A 13,624-nucleotide genomic window follows, 5' to 3' on the forward strand; every position below is an offset into this window, starting at 1 on the left:
AGTTTAGAAACAGTGTTTAGAATATTGCAAGAGTGTGGGAAGGGTTTAAAACACCTTTATATATATATAAATACACTAAAATAAACTACTACTTGTACTACTATTCCTGCTTTGCGGTTTTTCACTTATCATGGGGCTTCAGGGTACGGATCCCCCATGATAAACGAGGGACTACTGTGTATCGATGTATAGAGATATATCGCCTTTGGCAGAAAGTGGTAATAACGTAGGTATATAGGAGATAGTAAAGGTTATAATAATGTATAATAATGTAGGGTTGTTTGTCTGTAGAGTTAGCAAAATATCTCTTAAACCACTGGACAAATTTTAAGGAAACTCAGAGGACATGTTAAATGGACTGTACTTATAAAGAGCCTTTCTATCTAATCAAGATACTCAAAGTTCTTTACAGCACAACCTGTGCCTCATGTACCCATGTCACATCACGGCCCTATCAACATTTGGAGTCTACTGAATTCAAGATGGCTGCCACAGCTGATTAATCTTAACGAGCAGAGAACTGACCACAACTCTGTCTGTTTTACAGATACTGAGCTAACATGTGGTGGTAGCTGAGAGTCCTCCTCAAAACATTTAACGAGTTTCCACAATGTTGCATGACAGTTTGTGTAACATAATTTACAAGGTTTGACAAAAACAGCTACAACTCGATCCCTTTCAGCATCAAAGTCTTTTAGTTTGAACTCTGGCGGGAAAGGAACGCTAGGCCTTTATCTCATGTGGAAAGTTTTTCTTTAAAAGACGGTCTAACAGTGGTGGTGTCGTGCAGGTCCAGGATGCGACGGGAAGTGCTGATGGAGGGTCTTCCAGACAACGACACAGATGCTGAACAGCACAGCTACTCCCCCCCGGCGACACGCAGCCCCCACTGTGATGGAGAGGAGCGGAGGCTGCAGCAGCCCTCAGGACACGCCCGCTCCAGCATCAGCAGCCCGCTGCCTCGTGTCAAACAGGAGGCAACAGACAGGGCAGATGGTGGGGTGGAGCAGAGGGACAGCTCTACGAAACAATCAGGAGTTCAGTGTTGTCCCAAAGCTGGGCCGTTCCCGTCTTTAAAGAGCGAGCACGAGGACTCGATCACTGTTTGTCGTGAGCCCCACACAGCTGGCCAGAGCCTGACGCAGGACGAGCGGGGGAGCAGCCAGGGTCAAGGACTCTACCCTGGCACAGTTTCCATGGATGGCCCTCAGAGAGCCAACCAGTCTAGGCACGAGGGCGAAGACTCTGGGAAGTCGCCCGTTGATCCGGTCAGCTTCAAGTCTTCGTCAGAGCCATGTCGCAGCAGCCTGGAGGTCTCCCTCAACTCCCCCTCTGCTGCTTCGTCACCAGGTCTCATGATGTCAGTCTCTCCCGTTCCCTCTTCCTCAGCTCCCATATCGCCCTCGCTGCCCAATCCTCCTCCGGCGAGCACCAATCACAGCCTGGATGCTAACCTGCTGCCCCCCTTCCAGAGCCCCAAACCGAACAGGAACACTCAGAGACGTAACGAGAAAATGGCCAACCTCAATAACATCATCCACAGGCTGGAGAGGGCAGCCAATCGAGACGAAACACTGGAATGGGAGTTTTGAGCCCTCTTTCCCAGTAGCTGGTCTAGAAGACCCCCCTCCCTGCACACAGGAAGTTCAGACAGGAGCTTCCTGCAAACACGGCAGGACCCGGCTCCTCCAGCCTGTCCTCTCACTGCTCACAGAAATGAGAATGCAAATCTGAACATGAAGCTGAATTTCCTACAATAACTTCAGAATAAAAAAAAAAAAACTGTAAAGAAACTTTTTTTCTTTTTAATAACGTGTACTGCTTTGAAATGTGTGACAGCACTAGCTGTTGTTTTACCTTTTGGACTTGACGTGAAGACTTTTGCAGCTATGGTGTCATCAAATGTACACTGAAGTTCTGAAGATTGCCACTGGGTGAGATTAAAAGACCTCTGTCTTAAGCCATTAAAAGCACTATAACTGTTTAAAAAGAGACACTGACCAAATTTGCTACTTTTTGAATAGCAGTTTTTCAAATTTTGTCTGTCAGACTGGACAGTTTAAGTCGAGTAACGTGAAATCCAATTACTGACTGAGGGATAGTCCTTTAAGACTCTAAATACTCAACTTCTTGTACGTACTTAGTTTCTTGGTGATATGTTTTGAAATATTTGTAACTCAACACGTATAAAAAATGTGGTTGTACATGTTGTAGAATTGTCTGCAATAGCCTTCTCTGACTCTGATGTAGCATGATACTCACCTGACCCTTTTATTCTACGTAGTTAGTCACCTGTGAATATACTTGAACAAAAACAAACAAAAAAAAAGGTTGAACAACGACAAAAAGTGGAAAATCCTGCAAAAAAAAGGGAAAAACACGTTAAACCGAACACTCAAATACTTTTTTCTTTAACTAATCCTTGAGGTTTACAGTTTGGGGCCCTTGTGCGTTTGTTGGTAAGTGAAACGTTCACTCCACAGAAGCACGGTTTACACGGTTTCTTTCAGATGTACCTCTTGAACCCTCTACTGGTTCTCAGATTCTAACTGGCCAAGGCACGGGACACCTGGTTTACCTCATTAGGTTTGTGCACATCATGCATTTCATGAGCATCAACACAATCCACAGCAGTTTGAAGTGACGGGGGGACAAATCACTGCATCGTGCCTCAGACGGGGTTTGATCCTTCTGAGGTCAAACGTGAAGCTGAGCAGAAATTATTCTTTCAAAAAGAATACAAGGTCCACTCTCTTTTAGGAGCGTACATATTTGGACATAATAAAATGATCTGGTCTTTTCCAGCAAACCTCAATGAACTGAAGCAATGTTGTAAAAAAGAGTGGGCCAAAATTCCTCTACAGCCATGTCAGACCGAAAACAACTACTGAGAGTTATTGCTGCTAAACTGTTAGATCATGTGCTGGATACAGTTTGCACAAAGGCCGGTTTCATTTTTTTTTGTTTATTAAATTATGACATGGTGGAATTTGTTCTTTTATTTATATATTTATTTTGTAGAATTGAGAACAACCAGATAATTTTTGTCTACTGTTGTGAAGCAAATAGAGGGAATTGGAAATACCCTCTGTTTTTTTTTTAAAATAAGTGACTTCCATTTTGTTGTGTGCTTACATCTAGATGTAAGAAAGGTTCTTATCAAAAACTGGGTTGCCAGGTCAAAATCCAAGATGGCCACCGCTGTCTAAGTAAACGTTGAATGAATGAATGAATGAATGTACACATGCTGGTCATAAAATTAGAATATCATAAAAAAGTTGATTTATTTCAGTAATTCCATTCAAAAAGTGAAACTTGTATATTACATTCATTCATTACACACAGACAGATATATTGCAAATGTTTATTTCTTTTAATGTTGATGATTATAACTGACAACTAATGAAAACCTCAAATTCAGTATCTCAAAAAGTTAGAAAATTACTTAAGACCAATAAAAAAAGGATTTCTAGAAATGTTGGCCAACTGAAAAGAATGAACATGAAAAGTATGAGCATGTACTGCACTCAGTACTTAGTTGCGGCTCCTTTTGCCTGGATTACTGCAGCAATGTGGCATGGAGTCGATCAGTCTGTGGCACTGCTCAGGTGTTCTGAGAGCCCAGGTTGCTCTGATAGTGGCCTTAAGCTCTTCTGAATTGTTGGGTCTGGTGTATCACATCTTCCTCTTCACAATACCCCATAGATTTTCAATGGGGTTAAGGTCAGGTGAGTTTGCTGGCCAATTAAGAACAGGGATACATGGTCCTTAAACCAGGTACTGGTAACTTTGGCACTGTGTGCAGGTGCCAAGTCCTGTTGGAAAATGAAATCTGCATCTCCATAAAGTTGGTCAGCAGCAGGAAGAATGAAGTGCTCTAAAACTTCTTGGTAGACGGCTGCGTTGACCTTGGACCTCAGAAAACACAGTGGACCAACACCAGCAGATGACATGGCAACCCAAACCATCAGAAACTTCAAGCAACATGGATTCTGTGCCTCTCCTCTCTTCCTCCAGACTCTGGGACCTTGATTTCCAAAGGAAATGCAAAATTTACTTTCATCAGAGAACATAACTTTGGACCACTCAGCAGCAGTCCCAGGCGAGACACTTCTGATGCTGTCTCTTGTTCAAGAGTGGCTTGACACAAGGAGTGTGACAGCTGAAACTAGTGATGTAGTCTACATGATACGCTAGAAGAGTTCAAGAATTTCAGTATACTATTACCCACTTAAAAATGCTCAATGATGAATGGCATATCATTAGACACGTGTCATTGATACATTAAACGGTAGTTAAATGCTTCCATAACAATCTTAATGGTATGCATTGCTTTGCTTTGATACTGTTTTATAAATTCTATAACATGTTTTAATACAAAGCCAACTGTTGTACAAAGTTTGTTGTTCATTTATTCAAATATAAGCATCAGAGAAATTTGGAAATGTTCAAAATGCTTAAAAATCTAAATAAATTGATGATTACATTGTACTAACCACTGTACTTTGGTTTCTAAGCACAGTATACTCACTACAAAAATGTAGACTACACCACTGGCTGAAACCCTTGTCTTGCATACGTCTGTGCGTGGTGGTCCTTGAAGCAGACTCCAGCTGCAGTCCTCTTTGTGAATCTCTCCCACATTTTGGAATTTGTTTTGTTTCACCATCCTTTCCAGGGTGCAGTTATCTTTGTTGCTTGCACACTTTTTTCTTTCACATATTTTCCTTCCCTTCACCTCTCTATTAATGTTCTTGGACACAGAGCTCTGTGAACAACCAGCCTCTTTAGCAATGACTTTTGTGTCTTGCCCTCCTTGTGCAAGGTGTCAATGGTCGTCTTTTGGACAAGTGTCAAGTCAGTAGTCTTCCTCATAATTGTGTAGCCTACAGAACTAGACTGAGAGACCATTTAAAGGCCTTTGCAGGTGTTTCGAGTTAATTAGCTGATTAGGGTGTGGCACCAGGTGTCTTCAATATTGAACCTTTTCACAATATTCTAATTTTCTGAGATACTGAATTTGAGGTTTTCATTAGTTGTCAATTATAATCATCAACATTAAAATAAAACATTTGAAACATATCAGGCTGTGTGTAATGAAGGAATATAATACACAAGTTTCACCTTTTGAATAGAATTACTGAAATAAATCAACTTTTTCACGATACCCTAATTTTATGACCAGCACCTGTACGTGTAAAACCAACCACTCCAATCATTTCAGGAAACTATGCCTTCTACTTTTTATATTGTTTAAAAGTATAGTTTCCTCAAATGACTGGGGTGACCAAAGATTAATCTATGGTTGCCAAGGCCACCATTGGCCACCCCCTGGCTCCACCACTGCACCTAGTCATAGATAAAACTGCTCCCTCCTCTCGCCATGATCCTTCACTTATCCACCTCAGACTAGGAAAAATAAAACCCTACCTCTGGTTCTTTACAGTGTAACTCACTTAAAAACATGAAGGTTTACTTGCATTCCCTGTTCACTTCCAGTCCAGAAAACACTACAGACATTCACTATTCAGATCCCTCAGCGACGGGGGACATCAGAGTATCTTTTGTTCAGTACGTTCTGACATTTAAAGCCCTACGACTGAAAGAGGGTGGACTTTCTGTCCGCCATCATAGTAAGGAGGAAGTGTTTCCTGTGTGAGTAACGCTCCTCGTCCAGGTAACTCCTGACCGAGTGCACATTCCTAAAACAAGTCTTTTCCTGTTGTTGGACAGCCGAAGCTTCCAAGCACTGAAGTGGTGTGCACTGATCTACTTTAAGACTGCAGCTCAGTCTGTTTGAAAGCATGACACGTACAGTACGACCTCATCAACTCAGTTTGTAAGTACACTAGATTTAACACCCCCCACCCCCATATTATCTTGGACCACTTGTGTATTGTGTCTGTAACAGTTTCTTTTGTCATGCTTGCAAGATGTTCTTTATGTATTTTGCCTCTATTTTATACTCAGAACAGTTAACTAGATATTCAATACCTCGTGTATGAAGTATTTACAGCACTTAGATTTTGATAAATGTGCGGACTCCAGAAAACGTCATCCATAAACGTTATCCTAACTTAGTGTCCACAAGTCTTTGCCTTTACTATATTGTTGAATTTGGTAGTAAACACTTGCACATGACTACATAGTTCTGAGGACTTGGATTGTATTATGTAGAGGTATATATTACACAATTATAAAAAAAATAATAATAATAAAATCTTACAGTTTTGGGACAAATTGTGCTGAATATAATAAAATAGAGTGTACAGATTTAATAAACCAAACCCATTGAAGCCAGTTCTGGTCTGGCAAGCTTGCCCACGTTTAGACCTTTCTCTCAGGGTAGTCTTGCTTTTTAAAGCTTTATTGGTGCATTTGCTCATCGGTGGTGGTGATTATGATAAACACATGGTGTAGAGAATGACTCTGTTTTAATAAAGGATCATGTGGAAGTTTATTAAGGGGATTTCAGCTCATAAAATGATTTGTTGGGCGACTCGATGCAGTTTTGTAGTTCATTAAACTGATGTGTCAAAGTTCAATGTAGATTGTCAGGAAGTGGCTGATGGTAGATTTTTTTTTTAACTTGCTCTCTAAAACACTGATTTGTTTGTTTGTTTCTTGAAGAGTTTCGGCTGTTTTTCGTTCCATCATACTTTGTGCATAATATACGGTATGATTTGGAGACATTTCTTATATGAAACAATCTCTTATAGTAACATGGACACACAACTGAAAAAGAAATGTATTTACCTTCATCATTAGCTTCTCATGTAAAGCTCATCTAATTGTTTTTGCATGCAGTTCATTCTGGTCACATGACAAGGTGACTGTTTTTGTGTTGTTCTTACACAGGAACACTGATTCAGCACTTAAGGTGTTTTTATTTCATTTTTTTTATTTGTGGAGTCCATGCATGGTGCAGCTGATCTAATATGGCTCTTGCAAAGTCATTATGTGAAAATGGGAACTCAAGATTGACCTCATAATCTTAATTCCAGGTTAATATTTAAATCCAAATGTGTTTGTGTCATATCATATGCCTCATGCATTTTCCTCACAGAGAAATGTCTTGTGGTAAAGTGTGATCTGAGCAGTGTGTGGGGATTTTTGTACCTCCATTCTAAAAAAGCCAAGCTTTTTATTATAATTATAATTATTATTAGTATTATTATTACAAGAGCCCTACACATTTTTTAAATAATTGACATTAGTCACTAAATTAGGTGTTCAGCAAAATTTTAATTATTAAGATCACAGCTGATAATATAAAAAAAGATTTACAAGTAGGGGTGTTGCCTAAAAGAAAATTTGTGAATTGAAAGTCAACTGTGAGCCAACAAAGAAATGTCCTCCAGACTCCAATAAGGTTGTAACGCCTCACGTGTCAGTCTGTCAAATGTTAAAGGATGAACAATAATATGCCAAGCCTCTTTGAAATAAAACTGCATATGTAAGCCATCAGTCAATACATTATTGTTTAAGATCCTGCTGTCTCGTGTTTTTATTTGTTTCCTTTAGCAGTTTTGACATTTAGAATTACCACAAAGCACTAATTCAGTTTTCAGTTCACTTTATTTATATAGTGCCAATAACAGAAGTCGTCTCAGGTCACTGAACAGAAACATTCACAGTCAGAAAAAAGAAATTTAGTAAAAGTTCTCTATGTGAGGAAGCAGCAGATTGTGTTGAATCTTCACATCGTCACAGTCTCCCATCCTGAGCAAGCACAAAGGAGACAGTGGAAAGGAAAAACACCTTTTAACAGAAAGAAACCTCCAGCAGAACCAGGCTCAGGACGAGCGACCATCTGCTTCAACCAGCTGGGTTTGAGAGGACAGGAAGGAGGAACAGATACACAATGGCAGGTCCAGATGTACTTTCTATAGGAGGAAAGACAAAAGGCACATGTTAAGATAGAAATAATTAAAATACAAACAGGAAGCGTAGAGAAAGTAAAGACAGCAGCAGAGTAAAGAAATGTGGTCAGTTTGCCCTTCAGCAGTCTGAGCTTTATAGCAGCATAACCAAGGAATAGCTCAGGAAACCCAAGCCAACCCTATATAGGATTTATCAAAAAGGAAAGACTGAAGCCTAATCTTAAAACTGGACAATGTGTCGGCCTCAATGACAGAAACTGTAAGTTGGTTCAACAAGAGAGGAGCCTGATAACTGACAGATCTGCCTCCCTTTCTGTTTTTGGAATCTCTAGAAACCACAAGTAAACTGGTAGTAACCTGCTGATCTGTAATATAAGATGGAGCTAGGTTGTTGAGCGCTTTGTAAGTTAGAAGTAAGATTTTGAATTCTGTTCTGGATTTGACAGGGAAATAAGCTAAAACTGGAAAGATGTGATCTCTCCCATCAACTCTAAAACTGGCAGCAGCATTTTGGATCAACTGGACTTACAGGACACCCAAGATAATAAACAATTGCAATAGTCCAGCCTACAAACATACAAGCTTGATTATTTACCCTTTATTTCTACAGGTAATCTTGCTGAGTCATGAGAACTCATTTTCAAGAGACCTGTTTGGGAGCAGGGCCTTGCTCAAGGGCCATGAGTGGCAAACGAGGGGTCAATGATTAAAACCTCTCTGTTAAAAAAAGATAAATGGACTGTACTTATATAGCACCTTTCTATCTTATTTCAAGATACTCAACCTGTGTCCTCATTTACCCATTCATACAGCACTCTACTAGATCTCTACAAAGCTAATTGAACAAATCATTCTAAAGAGGCTAATCAGAGCTTTAGATCACATTCAGACACTGATGGGACACACATCAGAGGCTAGCTGGTGGATTTGAACCCCCAACTCTCGCATTCGTGGACGACTGCTCTAACCACTCAGCCACAGCCGCCCCAAAGATTAAAAACAAAACAACTGGACTTTATTTTGTAACTGACTTTTGTAACTTTTCAGTTACAAAATAAAGTCCAGTTTGTTTTTAAGCTTTTTTTAATTTACCATGTCCTGGATGACTGAGAATCTTCACCAGCAAACCTTTGTTCTTTGGTGTAGTGTATCATAGTAAAATGTATGTAGATCTTCGTTCATATAATATGATATATCATATTATATATACAGTACTATGTGTAGAAAGTTAAATGTACTGTTTGGTTCACTGTTTATTATCGAACCGCGTGGTCTACAGAGCCCCGCCTCCTCACGCACAGTACGCACTTACGTAATGGCGTCACAGAAACACGTATGTTGTTGGGCCAGAGATTTCGCGGCGATGGCGACGAAGGCTTGGCGCTGGAAATGGACGCAGTGAAGCAGACTTCGGCTTGGATATGACTAATGCCTGTTACTGTCAGATCGGTTTGCTGCTGAGTTACTGCACGGGCTTCGGATGAGTCTTTGGCTGCTGACCACTTCGTCCCTGCTTCCACTGGTGAGTACCGGGTGTGGAGAGCCCTCGCTGTGTTTTGAGAGAGGCCTCCGTCCTGGGGTCCGCCCTCCATCTCACAACAAAAACAGTGGCGGTGAGCGGCGCTACCTCAGTCAGCTAATGCTAAAGTGTTCAGCTCATTGGCTTGTCTGTGGTTCAGCAGCTAAAACCAAACGCCAACTGCTGTTAGCCCGCTGTGCTACTTTCAGTTGTTTTGTAGTTTAAGCCTCTGTTTGTGGACGTTAGCTAGCTGCTAACTGGTAACGTTAGGTAGCTTCACGGAGCTAAACCAAACAGCAGAGACCAGCCATAACATGTCGCTAATATAAACTTTGTTTCTTGTTGTTTTTGTATATCTGACTAGCTGATAAAGCAGAAGTGGCGTTAGCTACTACAGAAAATGATCGAGTCAATATTTCCTTTTGCTCATAAATGTCAAGATAACCATTTGAGAGCGTCTTTTATTTTATAGCTTTTTAAGCTAGCCCAGTATTTGTCAGTGGTGTTTTGTGTAAACATGAGGCCACCCTGACCTGTCAGTAAGGATCATCGGCTCTGTTAGTTAATATGTATTTTATAAAGTCGCTGAAACCATCGCAGGTGTGAGGCTGGGTGTTAGGGACCGGAGGGAGGCTGTGCCGGGCTGGGGGCAGACGCGCTCGGGTCCTGAGCTGTAAACAGAGACGTGTGTCGGACAGATAGTCTTTATCAGCTAGCGCCAGCGTCATTCGGTCAAGTAATCACCTCCTTCAGCAGCTCGTCAACACGAAAGACCCGGGCTCATCTCTCACAAGCCCACATGGATTTAGTCTTTATTATTATGTCTGGGATGTTTGTGCATTAGAGGGTATGTTGTACTTGTGAGCTGCTGTTTCACTGACCCCCCCCCTTAGATCAGATTTCAGTCCCTGCAGCAGTAGCTGACCTTTCCAAGCATTTGTTATCCATTATGCTCAGATATCCACCACAGATTGCCTGTTTATACACTGTTGAATCCTTATAGATGCTTCTATGGATCTAACATTTATCATTCTTTTTAATAATATGTAAATGCAGGAGTAACGTTTGTCATGGCAACCTACTACAATGAATTGGTTGTGTAAAAGAGCAAAGTTTATGGATTTAGTGTTTCTGATGATTTTGATGTAAGACAGATGATCAAAGTTGGGATCAGGACCCCATTGAGTCATCAAACACCGGGGTGGGGTTCCTGACAAGATCTACCGAAATTAAATTAACTTTAAATTTGATTGCCGTTGGCATATTTAACTCAAACTATTTTAAAGAGATAATGACATTTGTTATCAATGCATGGATAAACAATGTAAAGGTTGACTTGGCTGTTTGTTAAATGCATAAGGTGATAACTCATTGGGCTGTGACTGCTGCTAAACTACATTTATGAGCGAGTCTCCAACGTTCACTGTGGTTCTTTATTACATGAGTCGCAGAGGTGAGAAGTTCTGTCACTTAAATTTTGAACATGTTCAAACAAATTGTGTTGCAAAGGTTTTTTTAATCAGAATAGTCAGAATTGACACCTGCATCTCAAAAACCCACCTAGTTTGTTTTTTGACATGCAAACTTTTCTCTGACAGAAAATATTGGAGGCAAATGTCCAAAACCACGCTGATGATGGACTGCACTTATATAGCGCCTTTCTCATTTACCCATTCATACAGCACTCTACTAGAGCTCTAAAGATTAATCAGAGCTTTATCACATTCATACACTGATGGGACACACATCGGAGGCAATGAGGGTTTCAGTGTCTTGCCCAGAGACACTTCAGCATGTGACTGATGGTGGAATTGAATCTCCAACTCTTGCATTGGAGGACGACTGCTCTAACCACTCAGCCATAGCTGTCCCTGATGATATATGATAATAATAAAAAAATAATAATAATAAAACCCGCTCCAAATCTACCCATCTTCATTTTCTAAACTGTACTCTGCTGATGAAATTATAAATTAGTGGGTGTCTGCCAAGGTGGACAGAAAACAAGCTCAGGTATGTAGATGTAGGCACAAGTGGGCAATTAATTTACACACATAAAATAATAACAAATATAAGCTGTGCACATAAAAATAGGCCAAAGTCTTGAATAAGTGGCCATTCAAAACGTGGCTGCACAGTTGGTTCACTGGCTGCAAACACTCAGAATTCATTAAGACTTTAACCGTGCCTATTTTCACACAAGTTTGAGTCTCCAGCTAGTCTCCAACTGTCACAGCCCAGTTAGATATCACCTTAAATGTTTATATTCTTCAACCAGTACTAGTCAGGGTCACAAGCTCCAGCAACTTTTATTTTATAAGTTGAAAGATGAAAAGTTTGGGAGCCATTGGCCTAGTTGACTGTAGACGTGGTGCTTTGATTTTCAGCATCTGAGTTTAGGTGGTGTCTCAGCTCACACCTGAGCAATATCAGGTATCAGTGATGTGTCTGATACCAGCCTCAAGTACTGGTACTTGTACTCATAAAAACAACCCAATATTTTGGACCGGTACCAATTTTAAGATGTCATTTCCTCTTCCACTTTGCAAGTAATTGAAGACAAAGCATAAAAAACATTCAGTAGCTTAGAGATATTTGATGAACACAGGTGATGTTAAGACAGCAGAAAGTTTGCTATGTTCCTAATAAAATAAATGTTTCCAAAGTCTTTAAGGTTTAAGCATTTAACTCATTAACTTACCGGTATCTGTACAGGACTCCGTATCGACAAGCACTTCAACATTAAACTTGTATTTGGTCTGAAAACAAACTAGTTACGTAGTACGTTTCTACTCACCAGGAGATCATAGGGGCTTCTGTATCCATTGAGTTTCTCTACAAACATAATCTGCTAGCAAAATGTAGAGATGTTTCAAAGTAAAAGCATTTTCTTATCAGTTTTAACTTTTACAGATGTCTTGCATGTGAGTTCCCCAAACAGGACCACTACAACAGTCAATCATCTTTTGCTGACTCTCTACAGTAAGTCTTTAAAACAAGTTTCCTAATTATTTGACATTGTTTTATTCAGCAGTCACCAGTTTTTATAGGTCACTAAAGGCCAAGTGTGTTTTTTAATAGTAAACTCAATAGAAATTCTACCGATTGATTTTTTTCTCTGTCTTTCGTTCATATTACTGTTTCTTAGGCAGTAGATATAGTTTATAGTCTTGGAATATAGAGGTAAATTAGTCTCGAAAGTCAGGCGTACAAGGTTTACAAATGCACAAACAGTTCAAGTATAGACGTTTCCAATTTTCAAGTAAAATATTCTGCTCCAACAAATGGTCAAATGCATGTGCACGATTGATCAGCTTACTTTTGTGCGAGACTTGAGACTTTCTTCAAGTTCCAGATTCACAAACATCTTGCTGCGTTTAGGCAGGTAAAATGATGAAACATCTGCACCCAACTATCACGTGAAAAACTGTTACATAAGATGATAAATAGTATTAACCTGTTTAATCCCACCAGCAGCAGTTGTTGCCTTTATTCTCTACATGGATGTTTAGCTCATACTTCAGAGGATGGACCGTGTTGTAGATGTCCCACCACAGTTGACAGTGATCACTGGTAGAGGTTGGGCACTGCCACTCTCGACGCGTTTCCTTTAGTTTTCCCAGAAGTAGAATAACCTACTTACTTTTGGTAATTATTTTCCCCACTGAACAGTCCGCAAAAATAATTTTTTGGACTCTAGTAACCTCAATATAAGAATATTTGTTGTAATGTAGGGATTATGAGCACCAAGCCTTTTCCTGTTCAAGACTTATTCAAGTCTCTCTTGAAATGAGTCCCTGAGGCTCAATGGGATTAACCTGTATAAATAAAGGTTGAATGAAAAGCCTGAAATAGGTTGTTTCCAAAAACCCGGTAAATATGAAAAGGTCTGCATCACTCTGAATGCAACATTTTGTTTCTTAATCTGGAGTGTGATGAAAGTCTCAAAAGTCATTAGCACCTGACAGTGTCACTTATGAAACAAAATCGGAATCGGCAGGTCAGACTTTAGAAATCTGTGATCGGCCAGAAAACTGCAGTCAGTTCACCTCTAGATCTGAGCACTCATGTTGACTGATCTGTCTGCCGCAGGCGATTTGTAAGCGTGTTCCTTGTTAGCTTGTTCCTTGTTAGCATGTTCCTTGTTAGCGTATTCCTTTTTGGCATGTTCCTTGTTAGCGTATTCCTTTTTGGCATGTTCCTTGTTGGCATGTTCCTTGTT

General features: G+C 40.2%; 1 protein-coding gene across 1 annotated transcript in view; it reads left to right on the top strand.

Annotated features, from left to right (window-relative positions):
* cux2b (cut-like homeobox 2b) overlaps positions 1-1,756 on the top strand; it is a 159,353-nt gene extending 157,597 nt beyond the window's left edge. The window contains exon 22 of the mRNA XM_037681252.1: positions 791-1,756. Within this exon, the coding sequence (XP_037537180.1) occupies positions 791-1,592 (802 nt within the window). The 3' untranslated portion in view covers positions 1,593-1,756. The remainder of the gene's footprint in view (positions 1-790) is intronic.
* The last annotated feature ends 11,868 nt before the right edge of the window (positions 1,757-13,624 follow it).

Source organism: Nematolebias whitei, chromosome 8 (genome assembly GCF_014905685.2).
Source record: "Nematolebias whitei isolate Nwh7 chromosome 8, NemWhi1, whole genome shotgun sequence".
Lineage (NCBI taxonomy): Eukaryota > Metazoa > Chordata > Actinopteri > Cyprinodontiformes > Rivulidae > Nematolebias > Nematolebias whitei.